Below are 19,434 nucleotides of genomic sequence, written 5' to 3' on the forward strand. Positions count from 1 at the left end.
TGTATGTTGCATTTGTATCTGCATTCATTATAAGGTTTCTCAAAATTTACCGAGGACTACTGTCGCACCGCGGTACAATTCACAAGGTAAATGAGAGAGAAAAAGACAGATGCACGCGATTGCATATCTGTACCGCTGCAGATATGCAATCGCGAAACAGAGACTGACTGAAGTAGACGTAAGTTAGGGGCTATCAAACTAGCAATGGGTTAATAAAGAAAAGGGGGAAACAAATCATTCCGCGCCACGCGCGATATTTTGGTACGAGATGTCCTAGCGAACGGTTGACTGAAAGCAGATCAGAACTAATGAAATCAGAACTAGCCGATTATCTAACTCTTGAGACGCGACATCACAGGCGTAAGCCTGCCAAGTTACTAACAGTCTTTGTAGCGATAATTATAGTAGAAGAGAGAAACACAGTGAACAATGGCTATTTACGTAATTATTACGTTTGTGACAGGGTTATAGCGATATTCGCTAGCCCTGTGTGCGGCACTCTCCTCGCAACAACGCAGTGAGCAAGTGTATGCTATATAGCGACTACATACTTGTGTCGTTGCAGGATCAGGAGAGAGGAGCGCAACGATCGGCGAAGTGTCGCCGTGAGTGCGAGTGAGAGCGAGAAGAGCGAGAGAGAGAGAGAGAGAGAGAGTGATTTTAGATGATTTTTGACGGCGAAGGACGTGGGAGCGCGGCGGTGCAAGGCTTAGAACATTAAGTGAGAACAAGGGCAGTTAGGCACGAGCTCTCAAGTAATTAGGGCGGCCTAGAAAAGGACTGTTCTGGACAAGATTCCGGCAGGAGAGCAACTATTGCCATCAGTGCGACAGCCCAGTTTGCTAGGAAAGAAGAAGAAGTTATTTGAAGCTGAGCCAGTTCACGCAGTAACCGTTCGCCGACCACGAAGCAAAGGCCATGCTGCGACCCTTCCTGCAGCAACCTCAATCGTCGCCAGGGCGCCGTTTCCTGCGGGTCTACGCTTTCGCCGGCGTCGTATCTCTACCGACGGACCGTCGGTGCCCGGTAGGTCCAAAGCCAATTTAAATTGTTATTGCATATTCCTATATTTATCCATTTGAATAACCGGCAAAGTTAAATTAAGAGTATCATATTTAAATACCTAAAAAAGGGCACAAAGTTGTGAGAAAGAAGAAATACAAAAATAGTTGCACTTTTGATAAATTACGATTAAAATTAACCTATTAATAGTAAAAATTCACATCTATCTCTCTCTCTCTCTCTCTCTTAATGTATTAATATTTTATATTAGATATTGGTCGAAATTTATGCTCCAAGTAACAGTTTTTTTTAATTGATAATAGTTGATTAAGAATAATAGTTAATATTTAATGGTAAAATTAAAAGAAATAATAATTTAATATTTTTACCATGAATACTTAATAAATTCTAAAAATATTCATTATAAATATAATTTTCAACTTACATCAATTAAATTAATTTTGTTAATAGATTTTATTAATTAATTTGGAAAGAGCTTTACGCGAAAATACAATAAATAAATTAGTAAAATAAAAAAAGAAAATAAGTTAAAATAGTACATTAAGAGCCATCTCTTGAGAAAATGGACCAAACTTAAAAGTTTCCGCCCTCAATTATCTGGAAAATTCACGTCCTCCGGTGAATTAGGAGGACTATTTTTAGTGGGAGAAACCCTCGACCAATCTAAATCTAACAAGAAGAAGCCTTAGGAGACCCAAGGAAAAGATTTTCCACCTCCAACAGTCTTCCAAGGGTATGAGCCATCCAAAGAAGATTTGAAGGACAGTCCCACGCCACCGTTAACCCCAGAAAGATATCCAGAAGCCAACAAGAAGAAAATCATAGTTAAATTCTGACCGTGTAAAGCTCTATTATATTTTTAAATGTGTTTGCGAAAATATATTTTCCTGAAAATAAAAAGTAAGTCCAATTTAAGTAATTCCTTAAACAAACCCTTTCTCTTTCCTAATTCCGAGTCGACTTTTCGAGGTAGAAAGATTTGACTCACTTGTTTATGTTATACGCAAGTCGCCTTACAGGCTCCGCTTGTCTAAACGCAGGTCGCCTTTCAGGCCTCACAGTATTCAAATAAAGTTGCCCGGTCTAGGCATGTAAAAGTGCAAACCAAAAAGAACTCAAATAAAATATAGTCGCAATTTATGTGACATAATATATATATATTTTGTGTTCCATTATTAAAAAATATAATTATTTCAAGTTAATAACAGGATGGTGTTAAAGGATGGAAGGTAGGGTGAAGTGGTGGTAAAGGAGGTTGGCGATGGGGAGACAAGAGACTAAATAACTATTTGATAAAAAAATAAAACATTAAAATAACGTCGAAAACAAATGAATTTGACCTACAAAAGTAGTCGGGTGGTGGTGGAGGCGATGAAGGGAGATGAAGAAGAATGGTCGAGCATTTTTTTCTTACATCTATATCGTATAAATAATAAGATATATATATATATATATATATAAGAAGATATATATATGTAAGGAATTTTATATATAAACTTATGATTATCATAAGAAAAGAAACTTAACTAAAACCATCTGATATTTTAACACATGTTCAACAGAACGGACTGTCGAAAAGATAGAATATAAATTACTGACTTCACTGTTTAAAAATTGAAAGGATAACTAAGAATTTGTCGTCTGAATATGTTAAGAGTCTTAATCATAATAACTATAGAGGAGCAGCTTCATGGCCTTTACCTGTCTTATAGTATATCTAAAATTATAGTGCTCGGATTTGCAATACTTCTGAATATAAATTTATAAATTTAATTCCATTGTCCATTAATATAATTCTTGCACTTACGAGGGTGGTCCGATAACTACTTAGCCTCACCGCCCGATGGCGCCACTCTCGCGAAAGAAATATTCTATCACGTAGTACAACCTTATCGATGGTTACGTTACTGTCAAGATTTCAGCCGGATCGGAGTTGTAGTTTATTTTTGAGAGCGTAATGAAAGCAAGTGTGTCCGTTGATTTTTGAAAAATGGAAAAAGAGCAGTATCGGTCGGTGATTCGATTCTTGTTTTTGGAAGGGAAATCGCGCAGCGAAATCAAAAAGCGCTTGGATGCTGTATACGGTGACTCTTCTTCTTCGATGGCGACCGTAAAAAATTGGTTTAACGAGTTTCAACGTGGTCGCACGTCGATTTTTGAAGAGCCACGTCCAGGTGCTCCGAAAACGGCTACCACGGAGGATAACGTGACAAAAATTCACGATCTCGTATTGGCAGATCGACGATTGAAGGTGCGCGAGATAGCTAAGATCGTAGGCATCTCAAAAGACTGCGTGGGTCATGTCCTGCATGAAATTTTGGGCATGAGAAAGCTGTCGGCGCGATGGGTGCCGCGTTTGCTCATTCCGGACAACGAGCGCAACCGTGAGACAACTTCAGAGCAATGTCTGACACTGTTTAAGCGCAATCCGAAGGAGTTTCTGCGTCGTTTCGTGACAGTCGACGAAACATGAATCTACTGGTATACACCGGAGACCAAGGAACAGTCGAAACAGTGGACTTTACCCGGCGAAAGTGCTCCGAAGAAGGCGAAGACTGCCCCATCGGCCGGAAAGGTGATGGCCACCGTTTTCTGGGATTCACAAGGTGTGATCTATATCGACTACCTGGAGAGGGGCAAAACGGTCACAAGGCTGTACTATGCCGAATTATTGGGCCGATTCGACGTCGAATTGAGGAAAAAACGGCCCCATTTGGCGAAGAAAAAAGTGCTCTTTCACCATGACAACGCACCGGCTCACACCTTCGCCGTCGACATGGCCAAATTGGTCGAATTAGGCTACGAACTGCTGCCCCATCCACCGTATTCTCCAGATTTAGCCCCGTGCGACTTCTTTTTGTTTTCAAACTTGAAAAAGTCACTCGCCGGACAGAAATTTGAGTCGAATGAAGAGGTAATCGCTGCCACGGAAGCCTACTTTTCAGACCTCGAGGAAACGTATTTTTTAGACGGGTTAAAGAAGTTGGGGCATCGCTGGGCCAAGTGTATCGAATTAAAAGGAGACTATGTTGAAAAATAAAACGCCACTTTTCCAAAATTTTCGTTTTTCTTTTGTAGACTAAGTACTTATCGGACCACCCTCGTATAATACATATATACACGAAACATTCGTGCCGCAAAAACTAATTCTTTGTGTAAAATTAGCTCCTTTAATGAGATAATTAGTCTAATATCATTATCTTCTTACGATGAGAAGTTATTTTTTAGATACATCTTCCCGATTAGCTAAAGCCGTGTGTGAGACATTATGTATATCATAAGCTCTATCGCAGAAATCAGTTGTCTACTCAGGTATAAACCACAGTTTCAGTATATTATACATGAGACGATGTCATGAATTATTAGATTACGTAAATATCTACATGATATTTACCACATCTTAGCTAACTATAAATAAAAATATAATATAACTCTCAGCATTTAATATATAGACATATTTCCATGCATATTTTATATTAGAGCTCTATTTCTTCTTGTAGTAAATCTAAGTAGTAACAGAATATAACAGAACTAAGTGAAAGATTTGATATTCCTTATTGTTTGTCCATAAATTTATAACAAATAAATGAGCGAGTATTAATTTTTTCATAAATTATTATAACATACATGATATTAGTCGAGAAAAATATATGGTACTTAGTACTTAGATGATTGGTTTTAATGGAATTTTCAAATAATGGGAATAGCGGTACAAATTATTCTCTGATTTGCTCATGATTCAATTGGCCAATTCTGCGTGGTAAGAAAACATCAAATTATTTGTGACTAACCTCGTCCTTGTCCAAGCCAAGCTATGAAAATTTTAAAACAAGATTAAAATCATTCATGCCTAGAATTATTTTTAAAAATATATTTGATATCATTAGTATATACGTAATCATTGAATAACGAATTCAATAGAATATGATTGATATGTTTAGCTTTAATGTTTTCATCTTCACATTTATTGCAAAATGGTAGATAAAAGATATTTTTATACTGGTTAGATTAGGGTTTGCATTTATTTATTAAATATACGAATAAACAGTTATCTTGAACAATTAATTGCTCCAATAGATATAAAAACTTTTGACGTAGTAGGGATCCAAATTAAAAAAAGTTCTAGCTTAAGAATCTCTAAGATCTAGAATTTTTTATAGAATAAAAGGTACTATATCGAAAAGTATCTTCTGTTACCATGGTAGAAGAAGAGCATTTCAATTCAATCCTCAAGTTTGCACATTTTATATAGATTATATAGATATGTTATATTATGGAGTATGGAGACACGGTAAAAAAATTAAATAATTACAACAGTTATTAATTTTGGAGTTCCATGTATAAAAACTGACATCATGTAAATAAAAACTTATGCGTTTTGAACTACACACAAAAAAATATCGATAACTGTTGACAAATTGAAGATTTTTCACAGTAGTAATAAAATAAAAGTAGTTAAATATCAAAATTTAGAACATTAAAAAAAAATTTCAACTTTAATGTGTATATTCTTCATCGTTATATGATGCAATTTGTAAAATTGTACTTTATCCATTCGGCATTCCCGTTGTGGCAGGTAATTTCGGGGGGTTTAAGCCACGCACACGAAATACTTCCGTTACAATGCCTGTTTAGACCGTTTTCCCGACTAGTGATAAGGACGCCAGACCTTATCACTGTTCCTTGATTACGGCGATCGTCAGGGATAAGGTCGAAAATCGGCGCGTAGGTTTATCTTCCCACTGTTCGACTGCGCAGAACGGGCAAGTGATGGCCCTACGTTAATAACTTTTTTATAGGCCGCTCCAACAACCAATGATTAGTTTATCGTTCTCTTCACGTCTTGAGAATGCCGGCAGCTCAGAAAGCAACTCCTCGTCTCCGGTCGAGGGTTCGATAGAGTTACCGTGTATTTCATCTAATGTTTGGGACTTGTTCGCGCTATTTGCACTCCAGCATGGACAGAAAAAAAACGGAGGGTGAACACGTGGCGAAGAGGTATCTCGGAGTGTTAATGGTCTGCTATATGACTGCAAGGGCCTTAGCGAAAGCGATCGAACTGAAGCGCGTGATGATTTATAGTACTTCTCGGATAGCACATGCCTAGTGTGATACATTTGTTTTTTCTTGTTGTTAAAAACCGATGTCCGTTCTCAGCACGTTTGGAGAAAATCCAGATTACTTTAGGATCGACGCGCAGTAATAAAAGAATGTGTCATATAAAAAACGGGGTCGACTGCTGGCCTCCCGGGCAGGTAGTCGACCTAGTCTGACCTCCTTCTCGATCGCCAAAGTATGATTGGCCCTGGATGATGGATCAAAGGAAAAGGAGGAGTCTCGCGCTTCTTTTTTTAAACGAAATTCGAAGATTGCGAGTTGATTTCCTTCTGGAATATTGAGGCTGTTTGTCCTCTCAGCGCGACCGAGTGTGTAGGTCTGGTTTCTCTCTCCTTGAGCGTTGGAGTCAGCTTCACGGGCAAGTGAGAATCTCTATCCGCTAGAGAAGGAGGCCAGGATAGCAACGCGAGCCCGGTGGCGTTGTGCGACAAGGGCTGACTGCGCCAGCGAAGGATGATGAAGACTTCCAAGGTGGTGCCCAAAATCTTTGTCTGCCCATCAGATCGGCAACTTAGGCGTTGCCGCAGTTCACGTGTACCCGAGACATCGGGGCTGCGGTGAGTCCGTGTGTGTATGTGTATGTGTAGGCAGCATCTTCTTCCTCATCATCCGATTAAGGAAACCAACGGGTAAATGAGCGTCATTTGAGTGGCCATTCAACGTGTACAAATACTGTACGGGCTCAGCGAGCCTCCGATAAGCTCTCGTGTGCTTGATTTCGTTTAGTAGCTCTCTGATAACTTAGTCATTTGTAAGTCTTGTATTTTATTTAGTCACTTAACTACCTTATTTTATTATTGTCCGTTTATACCCTTTGTTAAAGTAATACTTAAAGGGCTTTTCCCTACTTGTGACTGAGGTTTTTATTCCAACTAAATACTATTTATTTGTACTGAAATTATTTCTGTTCCTTAAAGCCACAATTATTTTTACACGCGAGTTATCATTTGAGTTGTACACACTTCTTTCTCATTCCCTCTAAGTTAAATTCAAATATATATAGAAAGATTTGAACAGAACTTATAAAGGAAAATTCTCGCTACACACCGTCTACGGTTGAAAATAAGAACAGCATGCAGGAAGGGAAAAGTCAACGAGGCATAAATAACAGATATCGGTTACACTTCACTTTCCTTTATTCTCTAGCTAAGGTCCATAGTCGGTCAGAACGGCAGATAATCAACGCGGTTCGATGCGATTTAATGTGCGGCGGCAACGGATCCACACATTCTGGCTAATCAAACCAGCGACAAATTATGCGCACAATCCCTGATTCTCGACGGCGAGTAGCACTTCACCTAGTTCGGATAGTTATACAAATCCTACATTTCTTTTACGCTCGAGTTAGTCAAGAAATAAAAATGACGATTAGTCAGCGCGATTCGGTCGAAACATTTTGTTCTCGACGTCGACGGAATCATGAATACGGAAAATCACGCGCAGCAACAACTAATTCTCACTAATAAGCGGTACTTTACCCTACTTACGTATTTCAAACCTGAAAATTCACTCAACTACTTCCAAATCACTCGATTTTCTCGGTTCGAACGGATCTGCTTGCAGCTGAGCTCACGATCAGTGGCAAAATGGATGAGCAAAATGAAAAATCTTCACGGTCAAATATCCTTGACTTCTCTTTCCGAGAAGAAATAATTTTTTTGGCTGATATGTTAATTCTGATATCGGTAGCGCCCTTCGAATATTCCCATCATTGGTCAATTTGCACTTTAAAAAAATAACAGCGCCCTCATTTTATCTCCTATCTCATCACTATTTTCTCTCTCTTACCCCCCCCCCCTCCCACTAAGTCGGTCAGCATTGATCAATGAGAAAAATCTTCCCCTACTCCTATTTATTTTTCGGTGCGGACAGAAATAAAATTTTATTCTAATTCGCTTATTGGTTATGACGTCACAGGCGAGTTTCGTCAAAGGTTCAAATTTCATCAGTCAATTATGTTGATTTCATTTAACAGACTACTTGTCGCTTATGAGTACGCCTAAGGAATTGTAGCGGTTGAGCAAATGTATTTCTAATTTTCCCTATATACGTTACACATTTTAAGTCGCATCCCTAGGTATTTTGTTCTATAATATAATAGTTGTAGATCGGTTTCATTTTCATAGGCCCTCATCATCGAGTTTGTGTTCAAATCAGTATTGCACTGAAATTCTAGTTCGTTCTCTTTCATATGATCTGTCTCACTCGCTTCCGCTTCGTCTGTCTCACTCGCTTTCGTCTAGTCTATCTCACTCGCTTCCGCTTAGTCGGTCTCGCTCGCTCCCGCTCAATCTGTTTCGCCCGCTCCCACTCAGTCTATCTCGGCGCCTTGAAATGACCGCCCCTGTTCCCGCGTTTAGACATCGTGCTCTGCTACCGGTCTCTGGAGCGTTGGTTGTATGTTGTCTGTGTGCATCCGGATGCTCGCCAGTGATCAGTAGCAGTGTGTGTGTGACACTCAGGATGTCGTCGATGGTGCGCAGCAGCCTGGTACAGCTGATTGCCGGCTTCATCTACGATTTCCTGATCACCCCAGGTGTGACAGCTTCCCCAAAGTGTCTGTGATAGTGCCTGAATATGTAACGTGTCCGCTGGTTTCGCTCACATGCATTATTGCTGCATTTTTCCGTCAATTTTCTCGTGTATTTTCCTCCGGCCGGCAACACATGGTCGGGAGTGCGTGTTTATTTCAATTATTTTCCACCATTTTATTTTCCGATCAACTAATATTATTTTATGGATTTTGTCTATAATTTAGAGGGTACTTTCTTCTATAGAACGTTTTGAACGACTTTAATTTTCTGTTGATCTCTGACCACTCTTAAATTCATTTACCTAATTATAAACAGTTATAAATACAGGGATGGATACGCCATAAACTGTATCTTACTCAGTTTTAATTTCTTTCGGTGTAAGGTTTTTTTTAAATGGCAATGTTTAATCCTAGCTTAGAAATAATTTTTTTCATTGTTCTGTGACGAGAGCAAGCGTTGCGCTTTTTCTCGTCGGAATTTTCCCGAATTCCCCCTCTCTCTCGGCAAGGCATGGTGACCAGCGTTGAGTGCATTTAAGAATGCGCCTAATGCATGGCCTTTGTTTCAGCCGATGGAGATTGCCGAGCGAGGCCGAGTCGGCTCGAAGCTGTTACGCTGACGATAGTATAGAGGTGTTAGAAAAAGGGAGAGAGATAGTTGGAGGCGTGCGTGCCTTACGCAAGGTTAAGCAGGCACGCGTCGTGAACCAATTAGCGCATTGGTCGCGCGCCGCCTAATTAGTAGGTCAAGTGGAGAGAGAAAAAGTACGACGAAGAAGCTGTAGATCGCGGAAGAGAAAAACGAGCGACACAGACGGTAGTAAGTCGAGCAATCAGTAAGAAAGTTCCCAGTCGATCAGACGGTCAGCGGTGCAAAGTCAAAGTGCAGCTGAGGATAAAGGACCAGCCGAACGCATACACCGCCAAAGGCCGAGGAGGATCGAAAAGACAGAGGACGACTGCCTTGTTCCGGCATCTGCTTGGAACGCTACTGGGAAAAGTCGGCAGGAGTTGCCCAGCGACGACCAGCAACATCGTGCGCAGGGCGCAGCCAGGCCTCCCGTTCCAGTATCAAGGTCAAGTTTCGCCAATTCATTTCTCTCTCTCTCTCTCTCTCTCTCTCTCTCTCTCTCTCTCTCTCTCTGGTAAGCATCACAGCATCTTTTCAACGGCTCTTCAACAAATACAGTTTATCTAATCATCTGGCATCACACCTTCGAGTAAACTGTTCCAGGTAGTGCATCTTCCACGGGGCTAACAAGTGTACGCTGTTTCATGCATAATTATTTGCATTCTGCCCTGGAATTTGCATTACTTGTGCAACCAGCATCACCTAACCTCTTTCACCTGGATCAACACTGCATACGTCACTCTACTAACTGAATCAATTGCTGTATCACAACTGCACCAGGACATCTCATCACCTACCTGGCCGTTCTAGCTCTACCAACGACGAATATCATCGCTAGAACAACTATTTTCTCATCGGTTAAGTGAGGAATATTTTGTCCTGCCTACATTTTGCCACCTCTGTATTGTCCATTTTTCTTTTATTATTTGTTATTACTGCGAACCTGTAATCGATCGTTTTAATTTTTAAGACTACATCTCACCTCGATTCATCTAACGTAATTCACATCTTCATCTTTATTGTTATTTTCATAATCATTCATTTTAATCTTAAGTTGTAGCGTATATTTAAGTCGGTTCTTGTGAATTTTCCGCGCCAAATTTTCCCCTTAATCTCTATTTCGCGTTTCTCATTACTACGAGCATCATCTTCGCGCGCATTTTGATTTTCCCGCCACACCCTCTGTGATAATTCGCTTTTCCTCGGTAGAGGTCACTCTACCGAGTTTATCATAGCTGGTTGGTTGCGTGCGCATCCACGCCACTTGAAATTGCGCGCGAACATTCAAATTATTATAGGCACTTCATTTCTTTCTAAACCTATCTCGCCTATTTATGTCAAGCCGCGTGTGTGCCAAGTGTGGATTGATCGTGCGACGACCTGATCAACTCCTCCTCTGCAACTTCTGTAATTCCCTGTACCATAACCTTTGCGTTTCACCCAACTCAAGACCAGCCAATCACAACTCTGCAGAATTTAACTGCTGCCTCAACCGCTCGCCGAACGTTGATACTACTTTAGCCAATACCGTCTTGGATATCTTCGCTACGCCTACAGGACACTCCCCCTCTATTATTGCACACGCCAGGAAACGTCTTGCCTCACCAACTCAGCCATCACTGCTACCGATCACCAAAGCCTATAGATCTGAGCTACCTCCGACTACAGGTCGGAACATCGATTATTCGGCAATGTCTGAGGCACCTGAGTGGTTTCGCAGGGAGTCGCAGCTTAACGCGGAGCGGCATGCGAGGGAAGCCTAACTCAATTCTGAGCGCTTTGAGAAACTGTGCGAACTCTGAACTAAAATGCAGGATGAGTTTCGCGAGCGTGACGTCTATTTCGCAATAGTCGACGAGCCTGAAATCTTGGTCCATGGGTTACCACCGGAATTTCAAGGTTCCCTCTTCCAGGCCGCTACCTCTGTCCTCATTGCGCTGGGCTTTGGTGGAGAGTACAACCTCCCTGCGATTATTGCGACAAGGGAATGGAATTCCACTGCTTCCTCTCTCTACTGCGCCCACAGATCAGTCGCAGTCCTTCTCTCACTCGAGCCAAGGTGCTCGAAGGAAGTCCTTCACCTTCCTGCTGGATTCGCCATCCTCTCGGGACAGAATAATCAAGTTTTCGTCCAGACTGAAAGGGCATACTGCCCAGACGATCTTTGGCTGTGGAGGTGGTTTACGAGTACTACTGCGTCCAATCTACCCCAAGCCTGTCTTCGAGCTGCTATCCAAGGCCAGAAGAGTGAGTGATGACCTCGGATACGCGTGGCCTGTGGTGCGAAACTTGCGGCTCTTCTGCCGCGCCACGCCGCAATCGGAGCTCATTCCTATTGTCTCGGAGACTGACCTGCGTGGTCTGCCGAGGCTGGCATCTCGCCAACCTGTCGCATGCTCGGCAGGAGCCCCAGACCACCCTCACCCTTCGGCCGCGCCTTTCGCTCCTCTTAGCGGTGCCCATCACGATCTCCGACTCCCTCGCTCTGATCTTCATATCCGACCGCCTGCAAATACACCAAGCTTCACTTTATCTGCCTCCTCTTCACAGTCGCCAACCCTTAACCCAGCTCAAACTTCATGACATTCAACGGTCCCACTAAATAATTCTGTTACCGCCTCCATCCCATCTCGATCTTCCCTCACCGTTGCGCACATCAACATAAATGGCCTAAACGTACCGTGGCATTTCTCTCTCCTTGAAGCACAGGCACATACAAGTTCATATGACATTATTGCCATCTCCGAAACCAAACTTTGTAATGTCATCTCTGATGACCACCCCGTTCTAGCCAATTATAATTTTTTCCGACTGGATCGCGAGGGCAAGGAGGGTGGTGGAGTTGGCTTCTATTGCCGCAATAGTTTGACAGTAAAATTACTCGCTGCCTCTGATCTCACGTTTAACAACTCACTTGAATTCATGATAGCCGAAATCCAAAATAAAAGCCACCTAAAACTTTTATTTGCAGTTGTCTACCGCCGTCCATCTGCCAAAATCCCATCATTTTTCTTCAACACCATCTCTTCCTTTCTTCCTCTCTTCAATGATGTCATTATCACTGGTGATTTCAACTCCGACCTTACATCACATCCTCCTCACGTCCTGACATTGCGTGATCTGATCGATTCACACGCACTTAGGGTTGTCTCCACCGAGCCTACACACCATCCTATTACTGAGAGTGGAGTGACCACATATACAGCGCTGGATCTTTTCATAACAAATCCCTCAACTCACATTCTTAGTTTCACCAAATCTCTCTCCCCATTTGTACCTTATCATGACCTAATTGAGCTTTCCATACTTTTTTCCTCGCCCCAAGAACAACCTAAAACCTTTGCCTCCCGCTCTCTCCATCGTCTTGATAAATCTGTCCTGAACTCTCTCATCACCACCAAGTTCTCGGTCTCCTGGGATTACCGGGGTGATTCTCTTCGTCGAGACATTCCCTCAGTCGATCAACTTGAGCGAACTTTCACCCTTGCGGTTTGTGGAGCTTTTGACGAACTAGCTCCTTCTCGTCTGGTTACCATCTCCTCCAAAAAGAAGCCGTGGGTGACTGATAAGCTGCGTGTCCAAATGCGGATCCGTGACGCAGCCTACAAACGCTTTCGAGCCTCCAACTCATCCTTAGCCCTTCAACAATATCGCTCCCTAAGAACTGCCATTTCAAACGAGCTCGATACTGGGAAAAATAACCATATCCGTCATAACATTGAACAAGCCAATAGCTCCAAATCCAAGTGGAGGATTCTCCATGACATCGGCCTAACCAATCGACTTCTCCCGTCACCACTGCTCTTTTTCTCAGCTGACGAACTCAATAAACACTTTGCCACAGTTGTCAACAGATCTCCAGCCCTAACCCTCACTACATTTGACAATATCTGCAGTTCCCCCTTGCACTTGATCTTTACTTTTCCTCCTTTTGTATTTTCCAAAATTAAACAATCTGATGTTGAGAGCGAGATCAGGGTGTTGCGTTCTAGGGGCAAGGGTTGTGATGGACTTACGGGAGGGATGCTCCTCCTTGGAAACATCTACTTTCCCAACCACGTGGAAGCGCACCCTCATTCGTCCTCTTTCTAAGATCAGATCACCCTAGTCTCCTTCTGATACTAGGCCCATAGCGCAGTTGTCCGAACCTTCAAAAATCCTTGAACGAATATTGCACCGACAATTCTCTGACCACTTGGAAGCTAATGACCTTCTGGATCCCAGACAGGCTGGTTTCCGTAGGGGACACTCTACTGAGACTGCTTTAGTGGGCGTCCTTGACGACATGAGGTTTGCCATTGATAGGAGGCAAATTACCATCCTTGTCCTTTTTGATTTCTCAAAGGCCTTCGACGGAATTCCACATGACTTGCTTATTAATAAGATCAGAGCTTGTCACGTTGGTGACTCCGTCTTACGATGGTTCTTTAGCTATCTTGTCGACAGGGTGCAAGCTATCATTGACCATGGGGACACTGTTTCGCGGTGGGAGCGTGCCCGGACGGGTGTCCCGCAGGGAAGCGTCCTTGGTCCGCTACTGTTTGCCATCTTCATTAATGACCTCCCACGAGTTCTTTTTTTCTGCAAGCACCTAATTTATGCTGATGATACTCAAATTTACCATCACTGCGTCCCTTCGCAGATTGTTAAGGGGCTTGAGAAGGTCCAATTGGATGCACAGGCGGTGGCGGATTGGGCGCAAGCGAACGGTCTCCAACTCAACGTCGCCAAAACAAAGGTCATGATCGTTGGTAGCGAACTTCACGTCCTCGCTATTGACCTAAACTCATTGTCCAGGCTCAAGATTGATGATGATGAGATTCCATTCTCATCATCGGTCAAAAGCCTTGGACTTACTATCACCTCGACCCTTCAATGGAAACCCCACATCTCCGACATTGTTAAGAGAGTTCACCTTAGTCTAAATTCCCTTAAATTTTACAGATAGTCACTCACCATTGAAACAAGGAAATACCTGGTTCAAACATTGATCTTTCCCCACTTTTCTTACGCCTCCATAGCCTTCATGCACCTTGATAAGTCCAGAACCCTGGCCCTTCAAACAGCTTTCAATGCTTGTGTCCGATTCATCACAGGCTTTATACCTTTCATCCCCACACCAAGCATTAACTGCCATGTGTCCTTCCATAGATTGCGTCTGGGCTGGCTATCTCTTGAGAGTCAGCGCAACATCTCTCTCATCCTTCGTACATACAAAACCGTATGCTGTCAACACCCGTGCTACCTTACGACTTATGTCAAAACCCCAAATCCTCCTAATCTTAAGCACTCCTCCCGCAATCCCCCGATGGCCTTCTCCTATCCCGCTCCAAGAACTAAGGCTTGGAGGTTCTCGGCGGCGGCCTATGGCATGTATCTCTTCAACCTGCTGGCCATCACTGAGTTTGATATTTCTCGTTATGTAGAGCTCAGGCGCTGGCTCTATGACTATTTTATGGTGATCGAACAGCTCCTTTTTCGTCACAGGGTGGACGCCGAACACCTCACAAATCTTCCCTTGCTCCTGAAACTTCCTTCTATCCCTCTTCCTTTCAACGTCTCCACCTTCACTTCCTCATCAGAGTACCTTCTATCACCTGGTCGCTACCTGGTCTGTAATTTTCCCCCATTCAATTCCTAGTTGTAACACCCACCGACACTTCCACCCTGATCCACAATCTACCTTCACTGTTACTTCGTCATCTCTCCAGGCTTTACGAGTTAGTTCTTAGTTTTGAATCTGCTTGACCACCATGCTTGTTAACTTGTTTGCTGGCTCCAATTACCCTCTTTGGCCGGTGATTTTATTTAGTGTTTATTCTGGCCTCTTCAGCATAACGTACTGTGTTATGCTTGCCTGTTCACTACTAGTCACTTAAGTTCATCACATCCCATTTAGTACGCCTTGCTCTGTGATCTCATCTATCTTGTCACCTAACCTATTGTCAATCAATATATCTCTATTCTTTCCATCTCATGCGAATATTGTATCATTTATTGCTATGTATGCTTCATAATCTCACACTCATACTCCTTAATTATATTGTTTAACCTATGTTCATTTTAAATTAATATTTATTTGTATAACTTTATCGCTTATTACTGCGCTCTAATTTAATGTATCTGCAGTGTATTCTCCTCCTAGCCTACGGGGTTATACCCCACGGCTTAATAAAGCTTATTCTATCTATCTATCTATCTCTCTCTTTCTCTCTCTCTCTCTTTCTCTCTCTCTCTATAATAGAAATCGTCCAGACGATCCCTCGCCGGACGACTTTCTCTTTTAGCTAAGTAGTCTAAGTCGGTTCGTCGTCAAGGTGGTCATCTGCCGGGCGACACGCGTTGTATTTTGTATAGATTTGTAAGCGCGATTAGTTAATTAACTTGTTCTTTGATCTCCATTGTTTTATAGTGTTAAGACGTGTTCGCAATGCCGTTGTGTTTATTAGATTACGAGTTTGCTGATTAAAGATGATTAAAGCTGAGTTAAAAGCTGATTTTAAGAGTTCATTTATAATGCGGTTTATTATTATGCGGTTATCCATGCACGGGTTTGAAATATAAGTGTAAATTGATTTTGATCTGATTTAATTAGATTTGTTTAAATGCGAATTTACGTTTTGTATATAATTCCCTAACCGCTTTCATTTCTTTGCCTTCTCCCCTTTCTCGCCTCAATTGCTATGAGCGAGTGCGCTTCACTTGCCCACCTTAAGAAAATGGTTGACGAACGAGTTTTCGTTAGAGTTGAAGGATAACCAAAAGTAGTTCACTTTGATCGACGATAAAAACGGATTCACTTGATGGATCTGGCTGAAACTTTGACAGCACTCTAGTTAGAAATAATACTTAATGTAATAATATAAGTTGTGACCTTGTGTACCGTCTCTTAAATTTTCTAAGGACATATTAACTTATTAAAGTAATCTCAGAATTATCTTCATAAACATTAATCGATTTTCACTATCCACTCATCGCCTGCGTCATGATGTCAAGAAGTAAAGAGCCATCTAATTTCTCGCTTAGAAAACATTATAAATGCCTCTCGAGTATCAAGATTGGTGCAGTGGTATATATAGATTGTGGAAATATTTACCATCTTAGTAAATTAATATTAAAATATAACACTGATGCCCTGTAAAAATAATCAATAGTTCTTTCATGATTTACGAAGAGCACCTAAACTTTGCGATAACTTGAAAACTACTATATGAAGAACTAAGCGAGAAAGCTACACGTTTTGTGGCATAGTTAAAACTAATAATTAAAGAAAAATTTAAAGAATAAATTGTAAAATATTACATGAAAAACAAATGAAAATGGTAATGAAATGGAAACAACTATATCTGAGGAATTTTACAACTCATAAGTTTTGAAAATAAAAACAATTTACTAAAAGAATTTTAAAAAACATTATAGAAAAAAATGGAAAAATCAATTACTAAGTAAATCAGTAATTACAGACAGATACAATACAATCATAAGTTTGTTTTATATATATATATATATATTGTAACGGGGTAAAACCGTTTAATTATTTTATTCGCGCAATTATACTAAAAGGACGCGCGTAATTATTTATGCTCAATACATAAATCGGAGAGCATGTGGAAACGTGCGTCAGTCAACCAGTAAGTCCTCTAATCTGGGAAAAGTGAGTGGAAGCTATACGAAAAGAGCGAGTCAAAATTACTTGTTAATAACACGGACGGAGCCTTTTATTATCATTCAAATACTACACAAAGTCGGCCCGCGCGTTTGTTTACATTGACGCTCGCTCATCGACAACACGCTTTGCCGGTACGCTCGCTGCTCTTTGTTATTAGAGCCGATACACGCACGCTTCGAATATCGGAAATTAATTATCAATCATGCAACCGCGATCGCGAAATTAAGCTGGCCAGCTTACCTTATTATTGCAGGCGATCGAAGGAAACACAAATAACTCGCACAGAGCGGAACAGTTTTGAATGTTTATCGCCGGTCGCGAACACGCGCACGCGGTTATGGTTTCGCCCTCGATGGCGAAACCTCCCACACACTCTCTTGATCTGGCTCCGAACTGGCAATCGTATGGCACCTTGGCGGCAACGATTGTAGGTGGCTGGATGTTGCTGCTCTGGATATTCCACTGGTGATTTAATTCAAGCGGCACTCGGATTGACAACGGCGAAATGGCAAAGGCGAACGGGCGTGTTGACGGTTGACGCTTCACTAGTTCGGTTTCAATCGCGCGCGTTCCGTCTGCTCGCGTGCCGAATTCCTTAGTTACGAATTTCGTCCCCCCGGTAGGTGCTGCCCTCACAGGCAACAATTAAGTTATATTATCAGCGCTAATTTGACGTTTACCGTCACAATATATTATAACAGGTGGGGGAATTAATCGTGCAAAAGGGGAAGATGATAGTGCAAAATCCCACGGTGCAGAGCTAATCGCCACTCTATTAATTAGCTAAAGAGCTAAAGATTATAAAACGGTAATTTACCCTAAATTTTTGTAATTAGCTTGACTATACAATTTGTAGTGAGTGAGAGAGAGAAAATATAAATATTACACGATAATTTATTAAAAATAATTAACGCTCAGCGCAGCGCACTTAAAGGGTTATTCAGCGCATCTATTAACTACTCCGCGGTACTATTTTGTACAAACGTTGAGGTTAGGGTAGGTGCGCCGTGAATTGCGGTTACGGTGATCAGCCGTAACCGTACGTAAATTTGCGAAATTTGTGAATTTAAGGGAGCCCCTGATCAAGAAGGGTGTAGCTACTGCCGTTGCTGCTGCGCGCTGATTGCTTTTTGGCTCGTATTGCTGCTAATTGCTGCTGGTTGCTGCCAGTGCAATATTGGCTCCAAAAACTGTACACCACTCGCTCTCGAAAAGCTCAAGATGCCTCAAAATGACTGACCTACTAACACACACCTTGCAAAAATCCAACACCTGTTTTGTTTGCCGGTTTAATTTCGTTGTAAGGGTTCAAGGTTATTGCCGTCCAAATTACAGGGCTCGTGGGTGAAGGAAATCAGATTGTAAGGGTTCAGTGTTACTGCCAGTGGAATATATATGGATCACTTGCATCCAAGTTCAGTTTTTTCAGCTTTAAAAAAAATTGAGTAAGAATTTCTGGTATTTAAAGTCACTCTCGAAATCGCTAAAATACAAAACTTCAAATAACGATATCTCAGTAAAAAAAAAGATTTTTGAAGTCTGGAAAGAGAATTTGAAAGAGTAAGAGTGACACTTTAAAATGGTATTTCCGATTTAAAGAAAAAAATTTAACCAAAATGTGAGGTAACCTCAAAGATAGCCAAAAACAGTGTTTTTGGCACTTTTAGGTTAGGATACATCGAGAACCAAAGGTGATAGACAAATTCTGACGCTGGATTTGGATTCAGTGCATCAAAAGCCTTCGAGCACATCTAATCACGTGTCAGGGTTTTTTTGGCTGTCGGACTGTGTTTTCTACATTGATTCATTAATCGATATCTTCGCAAAACTCGTCCATGAAAAATAGTAGAAAAACAGAGCTCAGAGTTGTATCAGCTCAGTTGATCTGAATTGAGATCTGATCTATAAAAGCAGTGATCTAATGCCACAGTTCGATTCCCTTCGGCTCAAAGCTGTGCGAGTTATCTTTAGAAGCTGAAACGTTTGGACAGCATGACTCAGAGGGAAGCATCCCTCTCCATACGTTTTGGTTTGGAGCTATAATTTCCATGATATTATTGTACGGGGAGTTGATGTGACGAGTGCAAAATAAAGAACTATATGACAAATACAGAAATAGAAAATCGCGAATTGAGTTTAGTTGTTTTTACTCGTGAAAGAACTTATTACAATTAATTTTCACATAGAAAATGTATTTATAAAAGTAAAATTACGTAATTTTATACAACTTTTGTTGTAAACTTATAGTAATTTTTTCAATCAGCTCACTTGATCTAAGTTGAATAAGCAATGATCTGATGCCACAGTTCGATCCTCTTCCGTTTAAACCCGTGCGAGTTATTTTTAAAAGTTTAAGGTGTTTGGACTGCCCAGTATGGTTTATAGAGAGGCGTCACCCTCTTTAATTGGGAGCTGTGATTTCCGTAATTTTTTCTATCGGCGAGTTAATGTGACGAGTGC

General features: G+C 41.4%; 1 protein-coding gene across 5 annotated transcripts in view; it reads right to left on the minus strand.

Annotated features, from left to right (window-relative positions):
- LOC131672074 (potassium voltage-gated channel unc-103) overlaps positions 1-19,434 on the minus strand; it is a 1,608,120-nt gene that overhangs the window by 1,095,798 nt on the left and 492,888 nt on the right. For 4 of the 5 annotated variants that reach the window (XM_058949035.1, XM_058949044.1, XM_058949019.1 and 1 more), the window contains exon 4: positions 4,815-4,835. The exons of the other annotated variant lie outside the window; for it this stretch is intronic. In XM_058949035.1, the coding sequence (XP_058805018.1) occupies positions 4,815-4,835 (21 nt within the window). The remainder of the gene's footprint in view (positions 1-4,814; positions 4,836-19,434) is intronic. 5 annotated transcript variants of the gene reach the window in all.

The sequence above is a fragment of the Phymastichus coffea genome, unplaced genomic scaffold (assembly GCF_024137745.1).
Source record: "Phymastichus coffea isolate CEN01 unplaced genomic scaffold, Cenicafe_Pcof_1.1 PCOF00011, whole genome shotgun sequence".
NCBI lineage: Eukaryota > Metazoa > Arthropoda > Insecta > Hymenoptera > Eulophidae > Phymastichus > Phymastichus coffea.